At 41.1% G+C, this 19638-nt stretch overlaps 1 protein-coding gene across 1 annotated transcript in view; it reads right to left on the reverse strand.

Moving 5' to 3' along the window:
* Positions 1-3980: 3980 nt before the first annotated feature.
* GRID2 (glutamate ionotropic receptor delta type subunit 2) overlaps positions 3981-19638 on the reverse strand; it is a 730229-nt gene continuing 714571 nt past the window's right edge. Inside the window, exons 15-16 of the mRNA XM_005232525.3 lie at positions 10556-10796; positions 3981-6431 (exon numbers count right to left, since the gene is read on the reverse strand). Of these exons, the coding sequence (XP_005232582.2) occupies positions 6009-6431; positions 10556-10796 (664 nt within the window). The 3' untranslated portion in view covers positions 3981-6008. The remainder of the gene's footprint in view (positions 6432-10555; positions 10797-19638) is intronic.

The raw sequence follows: 19638 nt of genomic DNA on the forward strand, positions 1-19638 counted from the left end.
ACAGCCCTGCAGGGAGGGGAAGGCCAGGCAAAGCTTGGCTGTCCCAGTGAGCCACCAGGTATGAACCCTTGAATCATGTGTGTGGGGCATCTTTGCCCCGAAATAACCACCCCTTTGCTTTCTCACTTTCCCTTTTCTCAGAGCACGCACCTAGTGGGCTGCAAGGCAAGGTACTTAGGGGGCTGCAAAAGCAAACCTGAATGTTACACTAGGCAGAGGCTGTACTGGAGCTGCCAGTTTCCACACCCTGTGAGGTGGCTGCTGCAGCAGCTGTGGCATGGGCCAGGATAGCAATCTAGGGAAGCACCTGCAGCTGTGTGCTTACTTGAGGACCTCAGTGACTGCCTCATGCAGACATGCATGTGCGCACCCCCCCCCCCACCACCTTTTATTAGTTGATGGGTTTGCCAGTCTTATAATGGATGATAGCTGGATTTGCAAGTAAAGCTGCAGTTAAATTTGGTTTTGGCACTCTGCAGTAGTCCCTTATCTCATGTTGGTGCATCACCTGCTTGGAACAAGCATTTTTTTTGTAAAAAGGAAAAAAAAATATTCTGCATTGAAAAAAAGGTTGGCCTTACTAGTGCTGGTAGGAATAGTTAGCTACAGGAGCACTGAACTGTCATGTTATGGTGCAGGGATGTCCTGTGCTTGCTGGGCCAGGTAGCTTGCTTTTTCTACCGGTATGGATGTTATTGATCCCAGCCATTTGTACCAGAGCTCATATGGTCACTGCACCTGTTCACGTATGCCTTGCTTTGGGCAGCACAACCAGCACCTCTAGGGAGAGCTCCCTGTTGTGGAAAGCTAACCTGGCGTACAAAGGTCTCCTGCCCCAATATGTGGCACTCCCCAGCTGCTGGTGGGCTCACACACCACTTCTGGTGGGAGCTAGGGAGAAATGTGTGACCTGCATATTTGCCTCTGTAGCCCTGTTTATGAGCTTCAGAAATGTACCTAACAGCCCCTGTGCTGTTTTTAAATGGGTGAAAAACTGGTCTGAAATGAGCACTGAGGCAGAAGGAGCCAGTGGTGAATGTGTTTCTGGCCTGCGAACAAGACAACCATTGCCTCTTCCCACCGCCAACCCACCCAGGTGGTGCAGCCCTCTCCTTGACTCCCTGCTTGCCTCTCTCTTGCCCCAGTACCCTCAGGGAAAAGGCCATCAGAGTATTCAGGGAGGAAAGATTTATTTTCCCCCTTACAGCAAGGAACTGGTTCTGAGACACTGAATTCTTGCTTCTGCCTCAAATTTCCTGTGTGACCTGACTTGACAGTTCAGTTTTCGGGCTGTAATATTTTCTTTTCTTCTGATGAATGTTATAGAAATAAATTCTGTAGTACATGCAGAGCATCACACCACTGTGATGAATGGGAGGGAAGGGGGCAGGTTTTGTAAGTCTTGACAGACAGTAAATCTATTTTTATAACTATACTTCTTGAAAGGTAATATTTTTTTTCATGAAATTCATGGCTCCTGTAATTTTGGGGGCATTGGTACAGTATTTTGGTTAGGAGTTTGTTGGGCTGTGAATCATTTCACCTGCACTGAACTTCCTCTGGAGGCTTCTGTTTCTGTCCTCACAAATGACACCTTGGATGAGACACAACAAGCCGACAGGTTGTTATGATGCATTCGCAGTCGACCACTGGTCTTGATGTGACATGTGGATGCGTGTGTTCATGTCCCAGTGTTTATCAAAAACTTTGTCTGTGACTCATACTTAGGGGTAGATACTTGATTTTGACTTTTATTTCAAAACAGCTCCTCAGAGTGAAGAGGAAACAGATACCAGGACTGAGAGAGAAATGAATAAAGCAAGGATGTGTTGGTATCATGACTTTGTTGTTTTGGAGACTCTATTTTTTCATTAGCTACATCCATGAGCATGCACACAGGAAGCTGGTTTACTTTTCGTGTCATCACCTTTGTGCAGATATGAGAAATTAAACTTATCTGTGGTATTAACCTCCAGCACACCATACAGTAAGTGTTCACAGAAAGGCAGCTTTACATTCTTAGCACTTCATAGCGCCCTATGTGAGTGGGAAAGAAAGATACTTCCAAAAAGTCTGATCTATTTAGGGAAATGATACTAGCATTTTGTTTTGTGAAGACAGGAGGGAAACCCAGGAGACTGGCTCTGGTCATGCTGCGGCTGAGTCAGTGACAGCTATAATCACTCACTTGATTGACGTGGTGGGACTATTTTTTGTCTCTGGGTATTTCACTGTTGGTCAACACAAACTTCTTACTAAGTGATTCTTTGAAATCAGAGAAATATGTTTTCTTCCACTGCTTGCTTTTTGTTTGTATCTGACATGTCAAAATGGTTGTATGACGAATCGCCATGCAAACAACTCATCTTTATATACAGCTGCCTTGTATTTCCAGTGGAGCTATGGCAGCAGGTGCACTTCACAGTCTTTAACACTATTAGTTCACTGGATTTTTCTTTAAGGAAAGAGGGGAGAAATATCCACGTCTTCTTAATGTAGCGTGTTATAGAGAGTACATATATAGCATCTGTAAAACTACCTAGTTCTAGAGAGGGTGTCTGTTGAGTGTAAGTGACAGGGACAATGCCTATGTTAAAGTGAATGACTTATGATGTCAACAGGACAGCACTTTCCAAGAGGTCATGATTACGGACAAGGAATAGCCTAAAACTGGGACCCTGACCATGGAAGAATCTTTGTGGCTAAGGGAACCCCTACTAGACACTGTAATGTGCATGAGGGCTTGTAGGGCTGGTGCCTCAGTCTGCCATAGTTTGGCCTCAGAGAAAATAAGTAGAGCTCATCCCTTGGCTAATTTTTATGAAATAATAATAGTAGCCTGATCATAAAAGATTCTAGCATCCTATTCCTAGGCATTTAGTGCCCACTGATGTACGAGTCTGTTGGCATTAGTGTGTAGGCACCTTTACATTTTAACCTCAAATTACTTTCAATAATTTAATTTCCTTTAAATTTTTATGTTATCTGGATCTATTTATTTTTTTTTAATGTAATAATGAAATCAGGACTCCTTCCAGTGTATTTTTGAAACTACAAAATGAAATCCCCTGAATGCCTGCTAAGCTGAATAGAAAATTGTAAGAGGTCAAAACTATGATTAAATGAATTAAATATACTGAATGTAAAAAGCCAGCAGACCAACTTTGAATGGCTGATGTTACTGCAGTACATTCTGCATGATTTACTAATGACTAGGCCATTGAATTTAACATGTTAATGAAACTTAAGGATTGAGAAGGCCATAATGAAATATGGGCTAAATTCTCTCACACTAAAATTCTTGTCAAATCTAAATGCAGTGTATGTCCAGTATCAAAGCAAACTAACTTCTGAGCAAATAAAGATGGCAGAATGTGATTCTGTAACACTAATGACCATGTTCAAAGAGAGTTCCTAGATTACGCTAAAAAGGATTCAGGTGGGATGCAGCATTTCTACAAATTATGTCTTGTACATGTCAGTGCCAATGAACTCTAAATTTGTTCTCCAAAATGCTGTCTGTATACATTTTCTGAAATCTAAGCTTGACCTTGATAAACGTGGTAAATCTTGGTGATTTTTGTGGATGCTCTACACTAAGCTGACTCACAGCAGCCTGGTGAGGTTATCCCACCTCTGTGGGCTAAATCCCCTTCAATAATGGTGTGGCAAAAACATTAAAATATTCTCAAGTGGATGCCCTGCCACGGACCAAAAATCCCACAGCACTCAGCGATTAAACAGGAGGAAACACAAGTTTAGAAAACAATTTTATTAGACAAATTATTTAGACAAATTATACACAGAAAGCTCTGCCACTTGTAACTGAGGCCTCCAAAAAGTGTTTGTGTATCTGTATAATAGGCAACACATCAAAATAGGCCTATTTTAAATATTGTACATGGTTAACAGTTGTTTTTTTTAATAGCTAAAATCACTGCAACATCTGGTATGTCCCTACGTAGCTTGTTGAAAAGAAATTTTCTTTTTTTTTTTTTTATTTTACTCAGAAGTGTGGATGAGTTCATGAATGTTACAAGGGGGAAGCAAGTTGTGCATGCTCGTAGACACTTGCTACCCTGGAAACAAAATAGCCTTTTGCACAATAAGAATCTGTTCTGCCTTACACAGTAGACAATATTTGAAGATTTAGTACAAAAAACAGTGACAGTACAAGATGCTCCCCCAGAACAGAATTAGCATCAAAATAGAATAGATTTGAAGAATATACCTTTTAATTTATCCTAAAGCAAATCACATAGGCTGATTCCTATTAATCCTAGCCAAAGAATGAATTAGGTTAAAATAAGTGTATGGCTGCACTAAAAACAAAACCAAACCAAAAAACTCACAGGATAAACTGCTTGCTTTCTACTTAACTGCATTTTTAGTTTTAAGGATTACAAATTGAAAGCTCTTCCTACATTTCTAACTGTTACTTTAAAAAGCGGGTGCCGAAGTGGGCACTGGTTTTGCTCTCACTGCTGTTCTTTCTCTTGTTCTACACAGTTGGCACTAATGTAAAAAGTACATAGCTCCTCTAAATCTAACTTAACATATAAAGGGTTAAGATGAGTGCCAGTTCGTATTTTTTTTCCTTAGAACAATAAGTGATTGTAATTAAGGCCACATCTATATTTCTCAAGGGCTTTTTTTTTTTTTTTTTTTTTCACTCCGCTAACACCATTATTGTATTGATCAACTGCACTGATTTGGAAAATAATTTATTAACCTTTGATCTATGTATAAACTTCTCTAGAGCTATATTAGTTGTTCATGAACGTGGTATACCTAAGAGAGAGTTCCGTTTGTCTAATTAATTAATAAGTAAAATTATCAAGGTTAGCCTTATAGAATACTCAATAGCCAATGCAAAACCTAACCAAAAAAGTTACATCTAGGTACAAATGTTAAATTGCCCTGGATGTTCTAATAAAAAAGTATAAAATATGCTCTGTTGGCAAACAATGCAAGTCAGAATAACATTAAAGCAACCTGTCTTTTCTAAATGAAAAGACCCCCTGCGCTGTACATCCTTCCTGTATACAACACATTTTTACTAAAGCTTTATTAAATGAATTGCAATAGCAACGGCTGCCATTTTATAGCTATATATACATGTATATATATATATACATACTTGTGTGTATATATGTATATATATATCTGTATGAGATACTAATTTATTTAACACAACAGGCTTCTGCCATATGATACAGTTTACTGTACATAAGAAAAACTTTTAACACTGTACAATCACATAAAGGTCATATGCACTGTTGCAGTGCAAAAGTAGATTTAACTGTAGTTTGTACTGGCATAGTAATGGCTTTTTGTAATCCTACAAAATTGCATTCTTGTATTACGGGGCCTGAATGGTCTTTTAATTTCATTTGTTTTGCTTTCTTTTTTTTCCTTTTTTTTCTTTTTGCCTTTTTTTTTTTTAATTTTTTCCATTTTTTAAACTGCAGGGTTGCCTTTGGTCCACAGTTAAAAGGACACACAGCAGTGGAGCGCTGACTGGATGCAGCAGAATATATGAAAAGGACTTAAGTTATTGCAATTATAGTAAAAAAAGGCTGTGGGGGAGGAGTGAATGCCCTTCTGTAAAGTAATCCTCAGGGTTTTTCTATGCACAAATCGCTGCACATTTCCTATATTTAAAGTATATGAAAAGCCTGAAGTAACCAAAACCTAACATGGTGATAAATTGAAGAATAAGTGATTCAAGTAGTAAAGAGAGTAAGGGGAGACAGAGGAGACCAGACTGAGAAAGCGGAGAGGAGGTGGAGGAAGAGTTGTTACTAATTATCCTGATTTTTTAAACAAAATAAGAAAAAAAACCACAAACAGAAAATAACCCCCAACAAATTAAAAACAAAACCCCTCAAAAACAAAAACTAAGGAAAAGAAAAAAAGGTTACATCCATGTTAGTCCCACAATATTACAGCTGCTCCTTGCAAAGGGAGTCCTAAAAAAGAAACAGTGAAGAAACTTGGTCTGATGCTCAGATGGAGGTGCCTCGGTCTGGGTCACTACCAATATTCAGCCCCAGAGTAGGAGTTGGTTGGTAAGGGATAGATGACATTGTTTTGATGGGGCTTCTGAAAAAGCCACCGTTGGGTGCCCTGTGCCTGAAAGGGCCAGTTCGGTGCTCAGGCACACTGCCGAAGGAGAAGCCCGAAGCAGCTTTAGCAGACAACGTGCGGCTCAGAGTCTGGATCTGTTCTGGTATGAAGGTGGTTGTGGTGATGTGAGTGTTTCTGAAGTCACTGATTTGCTCCAGTGCCTGACGTGTGGGTAAAGTGTCAATGTCCAGCGGGGTCAAGTCAATCGACGAGGTGGAGAACTGTTTATGGGGACTGTCATCATCTGTGCAGAGGCTGTTCACACGCCTGTGGAGATGCTCCAGGTCGACCTCCTTGTCATCCTGGGGAATGAGAAAAACAAGAGCCACCGCTCACCATCGCCATTTGTGCTGAATTGAAGCTTCACAGTGCAATTAGAACTGTTTGGGAAGTACAATGTGCAATTAACTACAGCTGGCTGTTGGCTGATGGCATCTCTGAATGTCACCAGCAAACTCCTCCACTGCCTGAAGCTGGGTGGGCTAAGCCAACCTGATGCAGACCCTTACACCACAGCTACTTTCAAACCCTGAATCCCAACAACAGAACTCCAAGCACTACCAGTAGGTTTTCATCAGGAAAAGCCAGGCTCAGAGCTAGGTGGGTTGGACTAAGCAACAGCTGAATAACGGTAAACTTTGTGCCATGAGAGCAAAGCATAACCTCAGATGCCTGGGATGATGCTAGTTCAGTTCCGCAACAGGGACTAAATTTGGATATCAACATGGACGTCAACAGCTCTGAGGGATCAGGCTGCTGTCTTTGTCATCTTTTCAGGGCTTAAGAAAGGACTAAAAACATCTCAGGTTGCTCTTTAACTTTATAACATAAGTTGTGGTGTAGAAAAGCTGAACTTCCAGACAAAACCCCAAACATTTCTGACTCACTGACGTCACACAGAAAGGGGTACACCAGGCAATTTTAAATTATGATGCCAACAGAGGGAATAATTCTCCCCTTACCTACAAAGAAGCAATTCCATTGATTCTGATGGAATTACGCTCTTGTGGGTAAGAAGAAGAGGCAATGGCCTGGGATATTTATTATAAGAAATATATCATCCCTTCTCTTAGCTCTGTCCCTTCTCTGTCCCTTTTCCTTCTTAAATGTCTCCTCCCAGAGAACTCAGTTAAGCAGGTAGGTTTGTTATAATTGAGAATTTAAATGCACGGAAGTCTAAAAAGTGGAGAAAGTCCTGGGTGACAGAGTAAATCACCTATATTGTACATACATATTTCTACTGAACTGCAAAGCTTAATTCAAAGCAGTGTTAAGTATACACATACAGGGGTATTCCCTCAGTCTAGATAGCGCAGCTCATTCAGAACAAAAATCGATTTCAACTAACCTTAAAATTTACCTTAAGCTCTGTGAAATCTACTGGCTCTTCCAGGCCACTAGAAATATGTCACACTTTAGGACCTCACAGAGGATAATTAGGCAGCCGATAGATGTGCACTGATGACTTCCAGCCTTGATTACTGCAATTCAATGACTGGCTTGATCCAGAGCTCCCTGAATCAATGGCAAAACTCCTAGTATACCGAACGGGCTTGAGATCCCTCCTTTGCCTAGGAATGAAGTCAAGCACTCTGAAAAAGTCCACACCTAGAACAAACTGCAGGAGTTCATCTGCTTAGCAAAACGGATCACTGAATATTTGCGCTGGTACCACGCCGAACACAGAGCCCGACTGGAAGGAGCTGAGAGGCCAGCTCCCCTCCGGGATTTTACCCTCCAAGGGCAGGGACAGGGAGACAGAGTGGGGGGAAAGGGGCAGGGAACAGGGCATCAGGGATCAACCAGGGACTGGACGATCGCTGACCACAGAGGCTTGGGTTGGAGCTCATCACAGGAAGGAAAAAATGCAGTGCTCATTTCTTGGACTTAGCTTTCTGTCTAGAGTTTATTCACAGGTGGACATAGACATGGATGCACATAACAACCACACAGGTGACATCAAAACCAAACGCATTCACCAAACGCTCTCTCTAAAAACTTTGGAGATGATATGGTTGCAGGAGAATTGGGGCCACATTGGAAGCTAAAGAAAAATACAGAGGCTCTGTTAGCGAGTGCAAGTCATGACTATGTCTCTGAGGGACAGTCCTAAATGTTTTTCCTTTTTTGTTGTTTTGGTTTGTTTTTTTTTGTTTCCTTGTTTTTAATTTTGAAAAAGCATACAAACACTTTGTAATTTAAAATGCCAATTGGGAAAAGATTGGAATTTCATCACTTCTGAGCCTCTATAAGTTCCTCAAAATTGTCCTCTTTCTTCTCTTACAGAGATGCATTTGGGGCTAGGGTCAGACCAGTGAAAATATAAAAGCGGTGATATTCTCCCATGCTTCGCCCACAACCCGATCTCCACCCAATCGATACACCAAAATGAGACCCACTCACAGTAAGATTGTGCATATCTCCATAATATGATCTTTCCTCTTCTCTCTTGTGTGATCAGTAGTGAAATATTCAGCAGTTTTCACATTTAAATTATCATCAGGCTTCAGAGTCAACATCCCATTGAGATTACTGGGGCGGTTCATACTTCTCTCAGAGCTACTGTTTAAGGCTGTCTGCAGACTCAGGCAGACATCATTGAATGGATTACTTCTGGTACGCGACCAAAAAGTTATCTTCGCAACCATAAGACAATTTTTTTCAGTATAAATGCTTGCATTCTGGAGCACAAGATGGCAGCCACCAGGAAAAAGGGTTGGCTTGCTGACCACAAACTGGCCCAATCTGACCCCCGATTCTGGACTAGTGGCCTGGAAGAGCCAATGGATTTCATGGAAGCTAAAATGAATTTTAAGAAAGTTAGTTAAGAGGTATTACTTTGCTGAATGACACCCACATCCAGGATAGTGGGGACATTCAGCACGTACGTCCATGTTAAACGCAGTTTTGAGCCAAGCTTTTCAATTTAGCGTGGAGATGCAATTGTAAATGCTAAGCTAATGACCACATAAAAAAGATCAAGGAGGCCAAATTATACCATTTGTGGAAAGTACACACTTGAATTTCTCTGCATTTGGAAATTGAAATAGGAAATTTTATGGTTATATAAAATATCTGTGTTGATTTTATCTTTTCCTTTGTTATTTATTTTTATGTTTTGCACCAGATAAATATTAAGTATGAAGTTCTGAAAGTTTGGGTAAACAACAATCCAGTAAATTATAGGTTTTAAAAGTAATTCACCAGCTGAAATTATATGGTTTCCATTCCTGAGAAACCCAATTTAGACTAGAGATTCTTTTTTTTTTTTTCTTTTTTTTTTTTTCTTTTAATAATGGTCCGGTCCAGATCTTGAAAAAAAAAAAGCTTGGGAATTAAAACAGGCAAGAAAAGATTAAATGTATTCTAACATCAGTGCCAATGCTGTCTAATTAGGTAGTGTAATTAATCCTGCCTGATTACACAGCATTAGATTAGCAGGAATAAACACAATGGAGAAACTGCAGAGAAGGCGAGACTACTGCACACAAATTAACAGCAATACCCCACAAGCTACACAGATGCATCTAAGCTACACAGAAAAGCTATAATTGATAGTGCTACATTAAAGCTCATATTTAGGTTCAGTTTTGGGCATTGCTGCCAAGTACATCTTAATAACGTCTTTTTTTTTTTTTTTTTTTTTTTTTTTCAGTTTTTTGTAGATCCAAAGACTTAATTATGAATTTGTTGTAAGACTGCATAAAGCTGAGATGGCTGGTAAAGGGACAGGTAGATTGCCACAGGAAAGAAAGCGTTACACATGCAGGTGTGGAAGTAAACTCATCTCTGGTGTAAAATAACATATTTGCACATGGTCTGTGGCCAAGATTTTCTGAAACACGTCTGTAGTAGGTTTCAGAAATAAGTCTTCCCTGAATCTGAAAAATACGACATACTCTTGCTTCCCTGAACTTCAGATAATAAAACGAGAACTGAAGTTCGTAGAAGTCTCAAGAGGTTAAGATTTCTGAAAATGAGGACAAGCTTATTTAAGGAGCTAACTGCTGATTAAAGGGCTAAGCTTTACAAATCTATTTTGAAAGACTCAGCCACTGAGCCGAGGGGATACATTTTTCAAGTAGAAGCCAAGAAACCTTTGAACTTACTGGTGAGAATTAGCTCTCACCAATGGGAATAATGAACTAAATATTGATGTATTAATAATGTACTACTCTACAAGTAACAGTTGTGTTTTACTCAGAATAGTTGCATATTTATACATCATCAATATATTTTTTTTTAATTCAAGCTTTTCTAGAAAAAATAGATAAGAGATTTTGAGGAGCAACATTTACCTTAAAAAATCAGGAAGCTAAGGAAATATTTCTGAATTTGATTCCCCACCCTCCCTAATGTTATAAAGTCAAGGCAGCAATCTTTAGGGTGCATGAAAATTCCCCAGGAGAAATGGAGGGTCTAATACCTCTTTTGATGGAACCCGGGAGCCTTTCCTTTTGTTCCACCATGTTTCCAACATTGCAATGAAACAGGATAGGACAATTCCAGCAGCGAGGATGCAGAAAACACCTGCAAAACTTTTTATGTCCAGGGCACCTCCTTTCTGTTTGGTATCCACAGATGAGTAAAGATCACATTGACCGTTCTTTGGCCACCACTTATGCTTCAGTATGTCCATGTCACCATTCTGCTGCAGCTCCAAAATCCTTGAGGAGAAAGCACAGAGTCAGGGGTTACAGTGGGGCAATGAAGGTGGCACCTGAGGGTGTGAAGATGTAATCCAACCACTTAGAACCTTCCCATGTGTCTCGGAAAGCCAGGCAGCTGATGAATCCGGACAGACTGGTTTAGCCAGAAAAGAAAGCTTGAATATGGGTTGCCTGTAAATTTGAGCATATGGATATCTATGCTCCACTCTAGATACAGGAAAGCACACACAAACCTCTCTTTCTGTCTTTTAAGACACTTAACTATTTTCTTAACTAGCCTTCACTACAGTTCATTACAGACTATGTCAATTGACTTTTGTAGTGCATTAGGTATTTGAGAATATATATTTTGCATTTAATCACTGGAAAAGAGGCATTTCAACTAAAAAAAAAAAAAAAAAAGAAAATACAGTTCAGATGTACCCCGTGATACACATTACCTTACTGTAAACAGATCTTTATCAGGTTACCTACTTGCTGCTTTGGAGAAAGAGCTGAACCGTCTTAGTTGCAGTCAGTGACGACCTAAACTAATCCTGCTCAATAGGAGCATGCGACCTGCTGGTAAGTGATTTCCATAGGAAGGTTCTTTGCTGCGGAATTCACTCATCCTTGCACCTATGTACCCAGTCCACCACCAAAGATTTATTAGGCAGCTTGCAAGGCCAATGTATTTAGCTAGGCTTCCTGTGGGATGAACGTTTGAGAAACGAGAATTTTGTTTGGAAGAAGACTTTCATATTTAGTTCATTTATTCCTGAGGAGAGTGTTTTTATTTAAAAACATCCAGAAGTGACTAGAGTAGCAGCTGGGTGCATCTGGTTACCCAAAATAAAAAATTCAGTGATTACACTTAAAAAGAATAAAACAGAGGGAATGTTTTCCTTCGTGTAATAAATTTGTTTTTCATTTCAGTGTTGGAAGGCAAACAATTACTTGTGCAATCATTTGACACAGCATGACAAAAATCCAAATGTACACAAACCAGGGGAGGTCTGGGACATTGCTACCAGAGACTGTACTGCATTGAAGTGGAAAGAAAAGCTGCTACACTGACTCTGGGATACTGTAACAACTCAATGTAGTGGTCTACCTCAACCTCAGAAATATAGAGTATTAGGAAAGAGGATTTCAATGCACCTTGGTAGCATAGGGTTCTATACAGGGATCACTCAACCTCTAATGCCACTTAAACGGGTAGTCACATCAACGAAGCCACAAAATTTGCTATGGCACATCCAAACGACCATACACTTATGCTGTAGTCCTACCAGGAATGGGAGACTTCATGCAGCCATCGGCAGCTGCAATGACAGCACGGCTCTGGAGTGAGCTTCTGCTTCCTACCCAGGAGTACGTCCTACGGCTGAGAACTTGACCTGTTCAGAAGGGAACTGCTTGTCCAGCTCTGTGCTATACCAAAGGGAACGGTGCTCCTGAGGAACAGATTGCAGGTGATATGCATGGCTTTGGAGATGCCAGAAGCACCCTGTTTGCATAGCTCTGGTTACAAGAAGTGGGGCAAATTCTGTGCAATGTCTGCTGACAATACATTGCTGAATGTCCAGCCCTGGAAAATGGCAAACAAGGTCAGAATTGCCTGGGCTATGTTTTGAATTGTCCCATACTCAATGCCAACTTAGGGAAGCCCCGTCCCGAAGCTTCCGAAGGGGACAGTGATATGTCAAGGACAGGAGGACTTTCCGTTCTGTTGCAAGAGGCAGAATAGCTGCTCTGAGGCATCCACGTCCAGAGGAGCTGTGGAGGCGTGGGGACCACGTGCAGGTGGCTGTCATTGCTGCCTACAGCTGCCTATTGGGAGCATGCAGACAATCTGGAGCTGCACCCAGGGACAGAAAGAGATTTGTCTCAGAAACAGACAAACCGGGATAAGAGCCATTCCAACTAGATAAAAGAAAAATGGAAGAGGTCAAACACTGGAACACAGAATCTGTGGCACCTCCATCCTTGGCAGTATTCAAAGTCCCACTGGGCAAGGCCCAGAGCAACCTGACATAACGGGACCTGCTTTGAACAGAGGGCTGGGCTGGAGACCTTCAGAGGTCCTTTCCCACCATAAATACTCCTCTGTGACTACAAACGGAGTCCACATGCTACTCTCTATCATGGCATACAGTGCTTACAGACATAACTCGCCATAATTCGGGTTCTCGCTGCCCTAACATCCTGCATTAGGATTTACGTGAGTTTGGGCCCAAATATTCCAGTCTGTCAGGTCAGCAGGAGCAGCAGATAGTCAGTGTAAACAGAACCCTTTCATATACGTTTCTGCGGAGTAACAGGAGGTTAACTTTTGATGCCCAATCCAAACATCTGGCATATATGTTTTTATATTTAGGAATAACTGTACTATCTACACAAGACAGTAACAGAACAACATCATGGGAGTTTTTCTTCAGCAGCTTTTTTTCAGCAGCTCTAGTCCCTCAGCAGGGCTGTTTTCTCTCTTTTATTCCATCAGTAATAGAATGAACCATCCAACTGATTGCTCTATTCTCATTAATTAAATGATTCTTCACTTGTCAGTATAATTCCCGATTACACAAGACATCTTTTTAACAATAGGCATTTGCATAAAGACACTGAACTTTGGCTTGTTCCTTAACAGAGATTTATTCCTAATTGTACTCCTGGTAATTACTGGCAATTTTCTTTATGGATGTAATATATAAGTTCAATTATTTAAAGGAAACATAAAAAAAAAGAAGCAGAAACCAGGGATAGTAATTTTATCATTACATGGAAAAGCTTGAGAAATGGAAAGCTTAAAACGAAGCCTTGAAAAACTGCAGCGGTAAACAGATGTTAAGAGATAAAATACGTATAAAGAGAAATTGTAAAAGAATGAGTATCTAACTATATTAACTTCATACAGAGAAAAAGGTAGATCCCACTTCCGTTAGACTTAGTGAAACACTTTGGTTTTGAATTCACCTGTTTGTGGAACCAAAATAATAGTTAACATATTAAGAAGATTTAACACTACCAGGCTGTTCCTAGTTATGAAACTTCCTATTATTGTGGCACATTTTCAGAAATGAAAACCGTACTTTTACTGAAATTCCATGAAAAACAACACGAGGAAGGGAGGTTTCTTGCACGCCTGCACAGCACGTAGGCATTGCGGTACTTGGGTGCCGCAGGAGCGTCCCACACGATGGCACTCTTTCCATAAAAATACGCGCTTTTGCTGCAGTTCCTGGTGGGTGCCCTTAGACACTCTTAACAGATACCTGTTGGGTGGCAGACGCTACCATCAGTTTGTTGTTTGATTTTCACGTTTAATAAATGACTAAAATAATAACACGCAGTAACTAAATGATATCTGAATGATAATGGTGAGCTAAATGGCTATAATTCCAGAAAGTGCCTCTTTTCACAAGTCCCGGATTTTTACAACTGCACTTTTCCTTGACAGCCTTGGCTCCTTTGAGCTGGCTGTATTGGCACACAGTAGTACTGCAACATAAACTGGTAGTAAATGTAGTGGAAAGTAATAAGTAGGGTGTATGAGTTCCTGCTGTTTTGAAATACCATAGTCTTAAACAGCTTACAAAAAACCCCCTATATATTAAAACATTCTGATTTGTCTGAAAAACGTGACCTTTAAAACTTGCTTATGTATAGAGCACAGGGCTTAATATATTTTCCTCTAGCAGGCAAACTGTTACAGCAACATTTTTCAAGGCAATGGCGGAAAGTTATTGAGCTGCAAAAAAGAAAATGTCTGCATGCACTTTAACCAATTTGGTCCTGAATTCACAGTGCCAAGTAATGTCTGGTGGATATACAGAAAACTAAGCTGCCTGTGGTTTCCAAGTCTGACAGCGATGTGAACAAATCCTACTGAATCAATGGGAATAGGGCTTGATTCAGCTCAGTAACTACATACTTTGCTGCTGGCAGTGAAGTATAATTACTCCTGCAAAATACCCACAGATAACAGATAACAACCTGTAACTCCTTATGATAGCAAGGTGTCACAAATGCTACAAAATTGAGACATCTGTGACAACACTTTTTTTGATGCTTTACTCTTTCCGAGTTATCAGTAGCGAACAAGAGGTGCAACAGGCCTTTTACAATGAGATCAGAAACACCAATACATGGTCTGAGATGCTGAAGACTACTGAATATCAGCTTCCTGCACCAGGAATGTGGTATCCAGAGGAATAACCTCACCATCAGCACTGATGAGGAAGAGGAGGTGATGAGGTGCTGCTCTGCCTCTAGTATCTGGGATTAGGCTGCAGCAGAGATAAGCAAAGCCATGCAACGAGTGACTGCTGTCAGAAGTGGGAGAATAAATAAATAAACAAACAAATAAAAGCAAAGCTATATGTGTACCTCAGTGGGCTGTGCCGGAGGTCCTGAGCCAAGGCCCCAGCCCTTGCACTGTCTCTTGGGTAGCTCCCACCGGTGGCCTTTGGGAGCCCTTGGTGCCTGCAGGTGGGGCTGGGCAGCTGAAAGGGTTCAAGTAACTTCTCTATTGGCTCGCCAAGAGTCACATTCCCCAGGCACAACCTCTGGTACCAAGTCTTCTTAAAATTCAGCTCCTCTCTCATAAAACAAGGTATAAAACTACCCTGATTTGTGACCATCCTTCAGTTACCAAAGCAAACAGATAGGAACCCACAGGGAGGGTTGCTGGTTTTTTTTTTTTCTTTTTTTTTTTTTCCTTTCAGTGAGGCAACTGCCTAAATCTTTCTTATTCATGGCAATAACTGGAGTGATGCCAATTCCTATTGCATCTCCTTGAGCTGCCTTTAGGTTTTGGCAAAGCAGGCCCCCCTCTCGGCAGCCGAGCAGCTTTCGCAGGTGCCACCTGCGAGGCTGGCTCAGGGCTTCAGCATCAGAGAGGGGTGGCTGCTGCCTGGACATACGTGCTGCCTCCTGCCTGGGGAAGAGACAGTCCCAGCCGTGGGGAGGGAAACAAAGGATAAGGACGGAGGCAGGCAAGTAGGAGGTTCCTGAGGATCCTTTTCACCTGGTCCCCCACCAGCGGCACCTCATAGTCTCACTGAAACCTGATGAGTTTTCATTAATTTGATCTTATCCTTGGGGCCTTGCAGGAGACATGTTGATGCTCAAAGCTTTGACTTTGATGCTATTCCCAGTGCCAACAAACATTGTCATTCCCCAGCTGCCCAACAAATCAAGTTTGCATCACGTTACAGCCACAGACAGTTATGAGGCTGCTGAGGAGTCTGAAGGATATATCTGTATTCACCTACAGGAGGGGAATATTCCTGTTCAATTTTGTCTTGTTCAAACACACAGAATAAAGAGATAGGAAACGGTAAGAAATAAAACTTAGAAGTGTTTAGGGAGCTGGTGGGAAGGTGTTCATTCAGAAATGGCTGCTTGCCCAGCACCAGCTGTGCTACCCAGTCAGGCATCCCTAGATCTAAGCCTAGAGTTTAAAAAGGGCACTAAATAATTGAAAAATGCAACCCAGAAGCAGAGGCGGCATGGGAAGGTGTAGGGCAGAAGTACCTATCCTGAGGTGAAAGAAAGCAGGGGAGCCATGTCAGTGCTTGCTCCTAAGCAGACCAAGGACATACTAGGAGAGCTTGCAAGATGAGCAAAGCACCTGGAGGCAGAGAGTTCATTACTATTCCAGTCCTTCCTTCAACTACAGGTCTTGATATCTGTAAACAAAAATGCTGGGTTTGGAAAGAATGTTTTCTGGTTTTCTGTGTGTCTTTTTTTTTTTTTCCCAGCCAGCATTTTAATGAGCTGCCAATCATGGGCTCCATGAGAGGAAATTTTTCATGCCAGCCAAATGCAGCTTGGGCTGCCAGATTAGATAAAGTCACACTCTCTCTCCACCCATTCCCACCACTTAACTCAGCAAAAGAGCACCCTTGGGTCCAGCTGCGAAGCCTGTTCTTTGGCAGGAACTCCAAGCAGATTTAAACCCAACTTGTGCCCCAAGAGGGCAGGCAGGTGGTTGCCTTCTGATCTGCTCTTCAGCAGTGCTCAGTGTCACACTGCTGTCAATAAGAAGTCAGTGTGCAGAAACAAGGATAAGCATCTCACCTTCTAGATACAATAGAGGAAGCAATAGTAAACCAGACCTGCTGTTCAGCATTAAGGATTTGCGAATCAAACAATATTAAAGAGAGAAAGCAGCTGACCTTCTGTTTTGCTCAGCAATAAACCACTAGCTTCAGATGATGCAGCACGCGCGACTTGGATTCCATAAATTAGCATCGCTTTGTTTAAATTAGTGAGCTACTTCTTACTTAAACTGTTAAACTTACATGGACACTCTCTCAAATACAGAAGGTTAAACTTAAATGAAACGGCACCTGCAGTAATAAGAAACGAGATATTAGCACTATTTATTATACAACTGTGTTGGAATTTTATAAGGATAGCTCTAGAACAGTTTTGTTCAAGCTGCATAGTTTTGCTGAATGCTAAAAATCCAGAAACGAGGTAAAGACAAATTTCAAGTTTTTCAAGATCTTCTGCTTACTTTTAATATAGAAAGAGTTGAGTTGAGCTTAACTGGCCTTTCACCATGCAGATGTTTCCTGCTCAGGAGAAAGTGGTGATAAAAATATTAGTACCCATTTATAAATCCCAAATGGCAAGAGAATATCTACAGACAGTTGCATAAATATCATGAGTTCACTAAGCTCAGTGCTGTTATGATAAACACTAAATTAATTCATTATAGTGAGTCATGGCATGCTACCAACCTTCTTATAACAAAGAAATACACTTTCAAGGTATATTGGTTCCTGTGCACTACCTGTATTCCAGTCCTCTTTAGAAAATCACTTGAAAAATGACAGTTACTGAGCTTTATAAAAAAATGCACTCTTTCATGGCCTCAGGTTGTGCCAGGGGAAGTTTAGGTTGGATATTAGGAAAAATTTCTTCACTGAAAGGGTTGCTAAGCATTGGAAGAGGTTGCCCAGGGAAGTGGTTGAGTCACCATCACTGGAGGTATTTAAAAGATGTGTAGATGTTGCACTTAGGGACACGGTTTAGTGATGGACTTGACGGTGTTAGGTTTACAGTTGAACTCCATGAGCTTTTCCAACCTAAAGGATTCTATGTTTCTATGAGCACCTGGGGCCTAGTCTTCCTCTTGCTTTCATTACCACACACCAAAGGCAAGTCCAAGTGAAGGCAGGGACAGTTTGTGGAGTCTGCAGAAGAAGAAAGCCATCTGATGTGCTCTCTGCAACTGGAACAGCTCTGCACCTCCCCTCCTCGGTTAGCACTGGGAAAGGCTGCCTTGCTAACTGCCATGCTTCCAACATCGTCTCTGAGATCCAAAACCCAGCTGTGATGTTGCATGTGATTGCTGGGGAATGGAGACGGCATTCCTTCCTAAAATTACATGTTCTTCAAACTGTCCCCTGCAATGCTTGTGCAACACCGGAGGCAGTCATAAATGACATTTTGACTGTATGACGAGAAGTCTGATCACAGACATACAACTTAAGGACTCGAGTTGTGGGTCTCAAGCTGCACGTAAGCAAATCAGTAGCTGTTTTCACAACTGAAGTAACTGATGATTACACACAAACTCAGGACACCCCAATGTCTAAGGTCAGTGTTAGTTTCATCATTAACTTACAGACAGCAGAGACCAACACAGAGCACACTTGGGAACCCAGCTCTCCTGGTTAGGCTGTGACAAAAGCGGCGTTTTCCCGCATCAATACAGAATACCTAGGTTAGCCAAAAATGGAAAGCTTCTTACCACATACTTCTTGGATGTCTTCTCCCCAAAATCTCACCTGACTGAGCATTTCCTCCAGTGTCACTTGTCAACTGCCCCCTGCCTGAGAGGCTCTGTGGTTAACAAGCCATGTAAGAAACTGCTCTCCCGCTTAGCAGGATAAAGCTAACAATTGAGAAAAGTAGTTTAGTTTTACTTTGTTACTGTTTTTTTCAAGAGTGAGATGCAAACAGACACTTATTTGGGTCAATTACTGTTTAACCTAGGCCATTCTCAGACTTTTTTGAACGCAAAATCATAAACGTCATACATTTTCCTTAAGAAAACACCAAAATGACATCTAAAAATGTTTGTCCTTTAAGGGAAAAAAAAATGAAGAAATTAGATTGTAAGGAATAACTTTACCTAATTTCTTAAGACCATCTGCTGATGTCCTATAAGAAGGATAAACAAATGAGTTTGCTGAACCTGACCTACCACTGAATGAATATGCAAGCCTCATCTTCAGCTAAGAAGTAATTACTTGAGAAATCAAATTACTAACATGATTAATCTTAAGAGTTGTGGTGATTAGTGAACTTTAATTTTTATATAGCATATATGTTTATGCTACCTTTAAAAGTCAAGCACTCATTACAGCTATGACAATATGGTCTTTGCTAATATCAAAGTTGGACTCCAATGAATTGATAACCGGCAGAACGAAAGCATGCTGAAAAGACACAAGAGAGCTGAAAAGGAAAAGACAGGAAGTCCCACAGAGACCCAGAGCATATCTTCAGTGAGAAAGGGAACACCATGGGTGGTCTTTGAAAACATCAGCATCATCCTTAAGCACACTGTGGTATTTGGTTTATCAGGTTCAGGAGAAGATCTTTCATTTAAGTGTCTAGAAGCGATCATCTTTGCTTGGAGTCATGCTTCAGGCAGTGCAAAACCTCAGTGTGATACAAACTAGCTACATCCACATTCTGAGAAACAGAAGAGACATTAGTTGCATTAAGTCCTGTTAACTGACAGTCTAGAACAGCTCATTTTTAGGAGATCTATGTGGCACTTGCATGTGGCACTTGCATATTTGACATTTATTTGTTGTTTACGGAAGAAAAGATG

This window comes from Falco peregrinus, chromosome 2 (genome assembly GCF_023634155.1).
Source record: "Falco peregrinus isolate bFalPer1 chromosome 2, bFalPer1.pri, whole genome shotgun sequence".
In the NCBI taxonomy this organism is placed as follows: domain Eukaryota; kingdom Metazoa; phylum Chordata; class Aves; order Falconiformes; family Falconidae; genus Falco; species Falco peregrinus.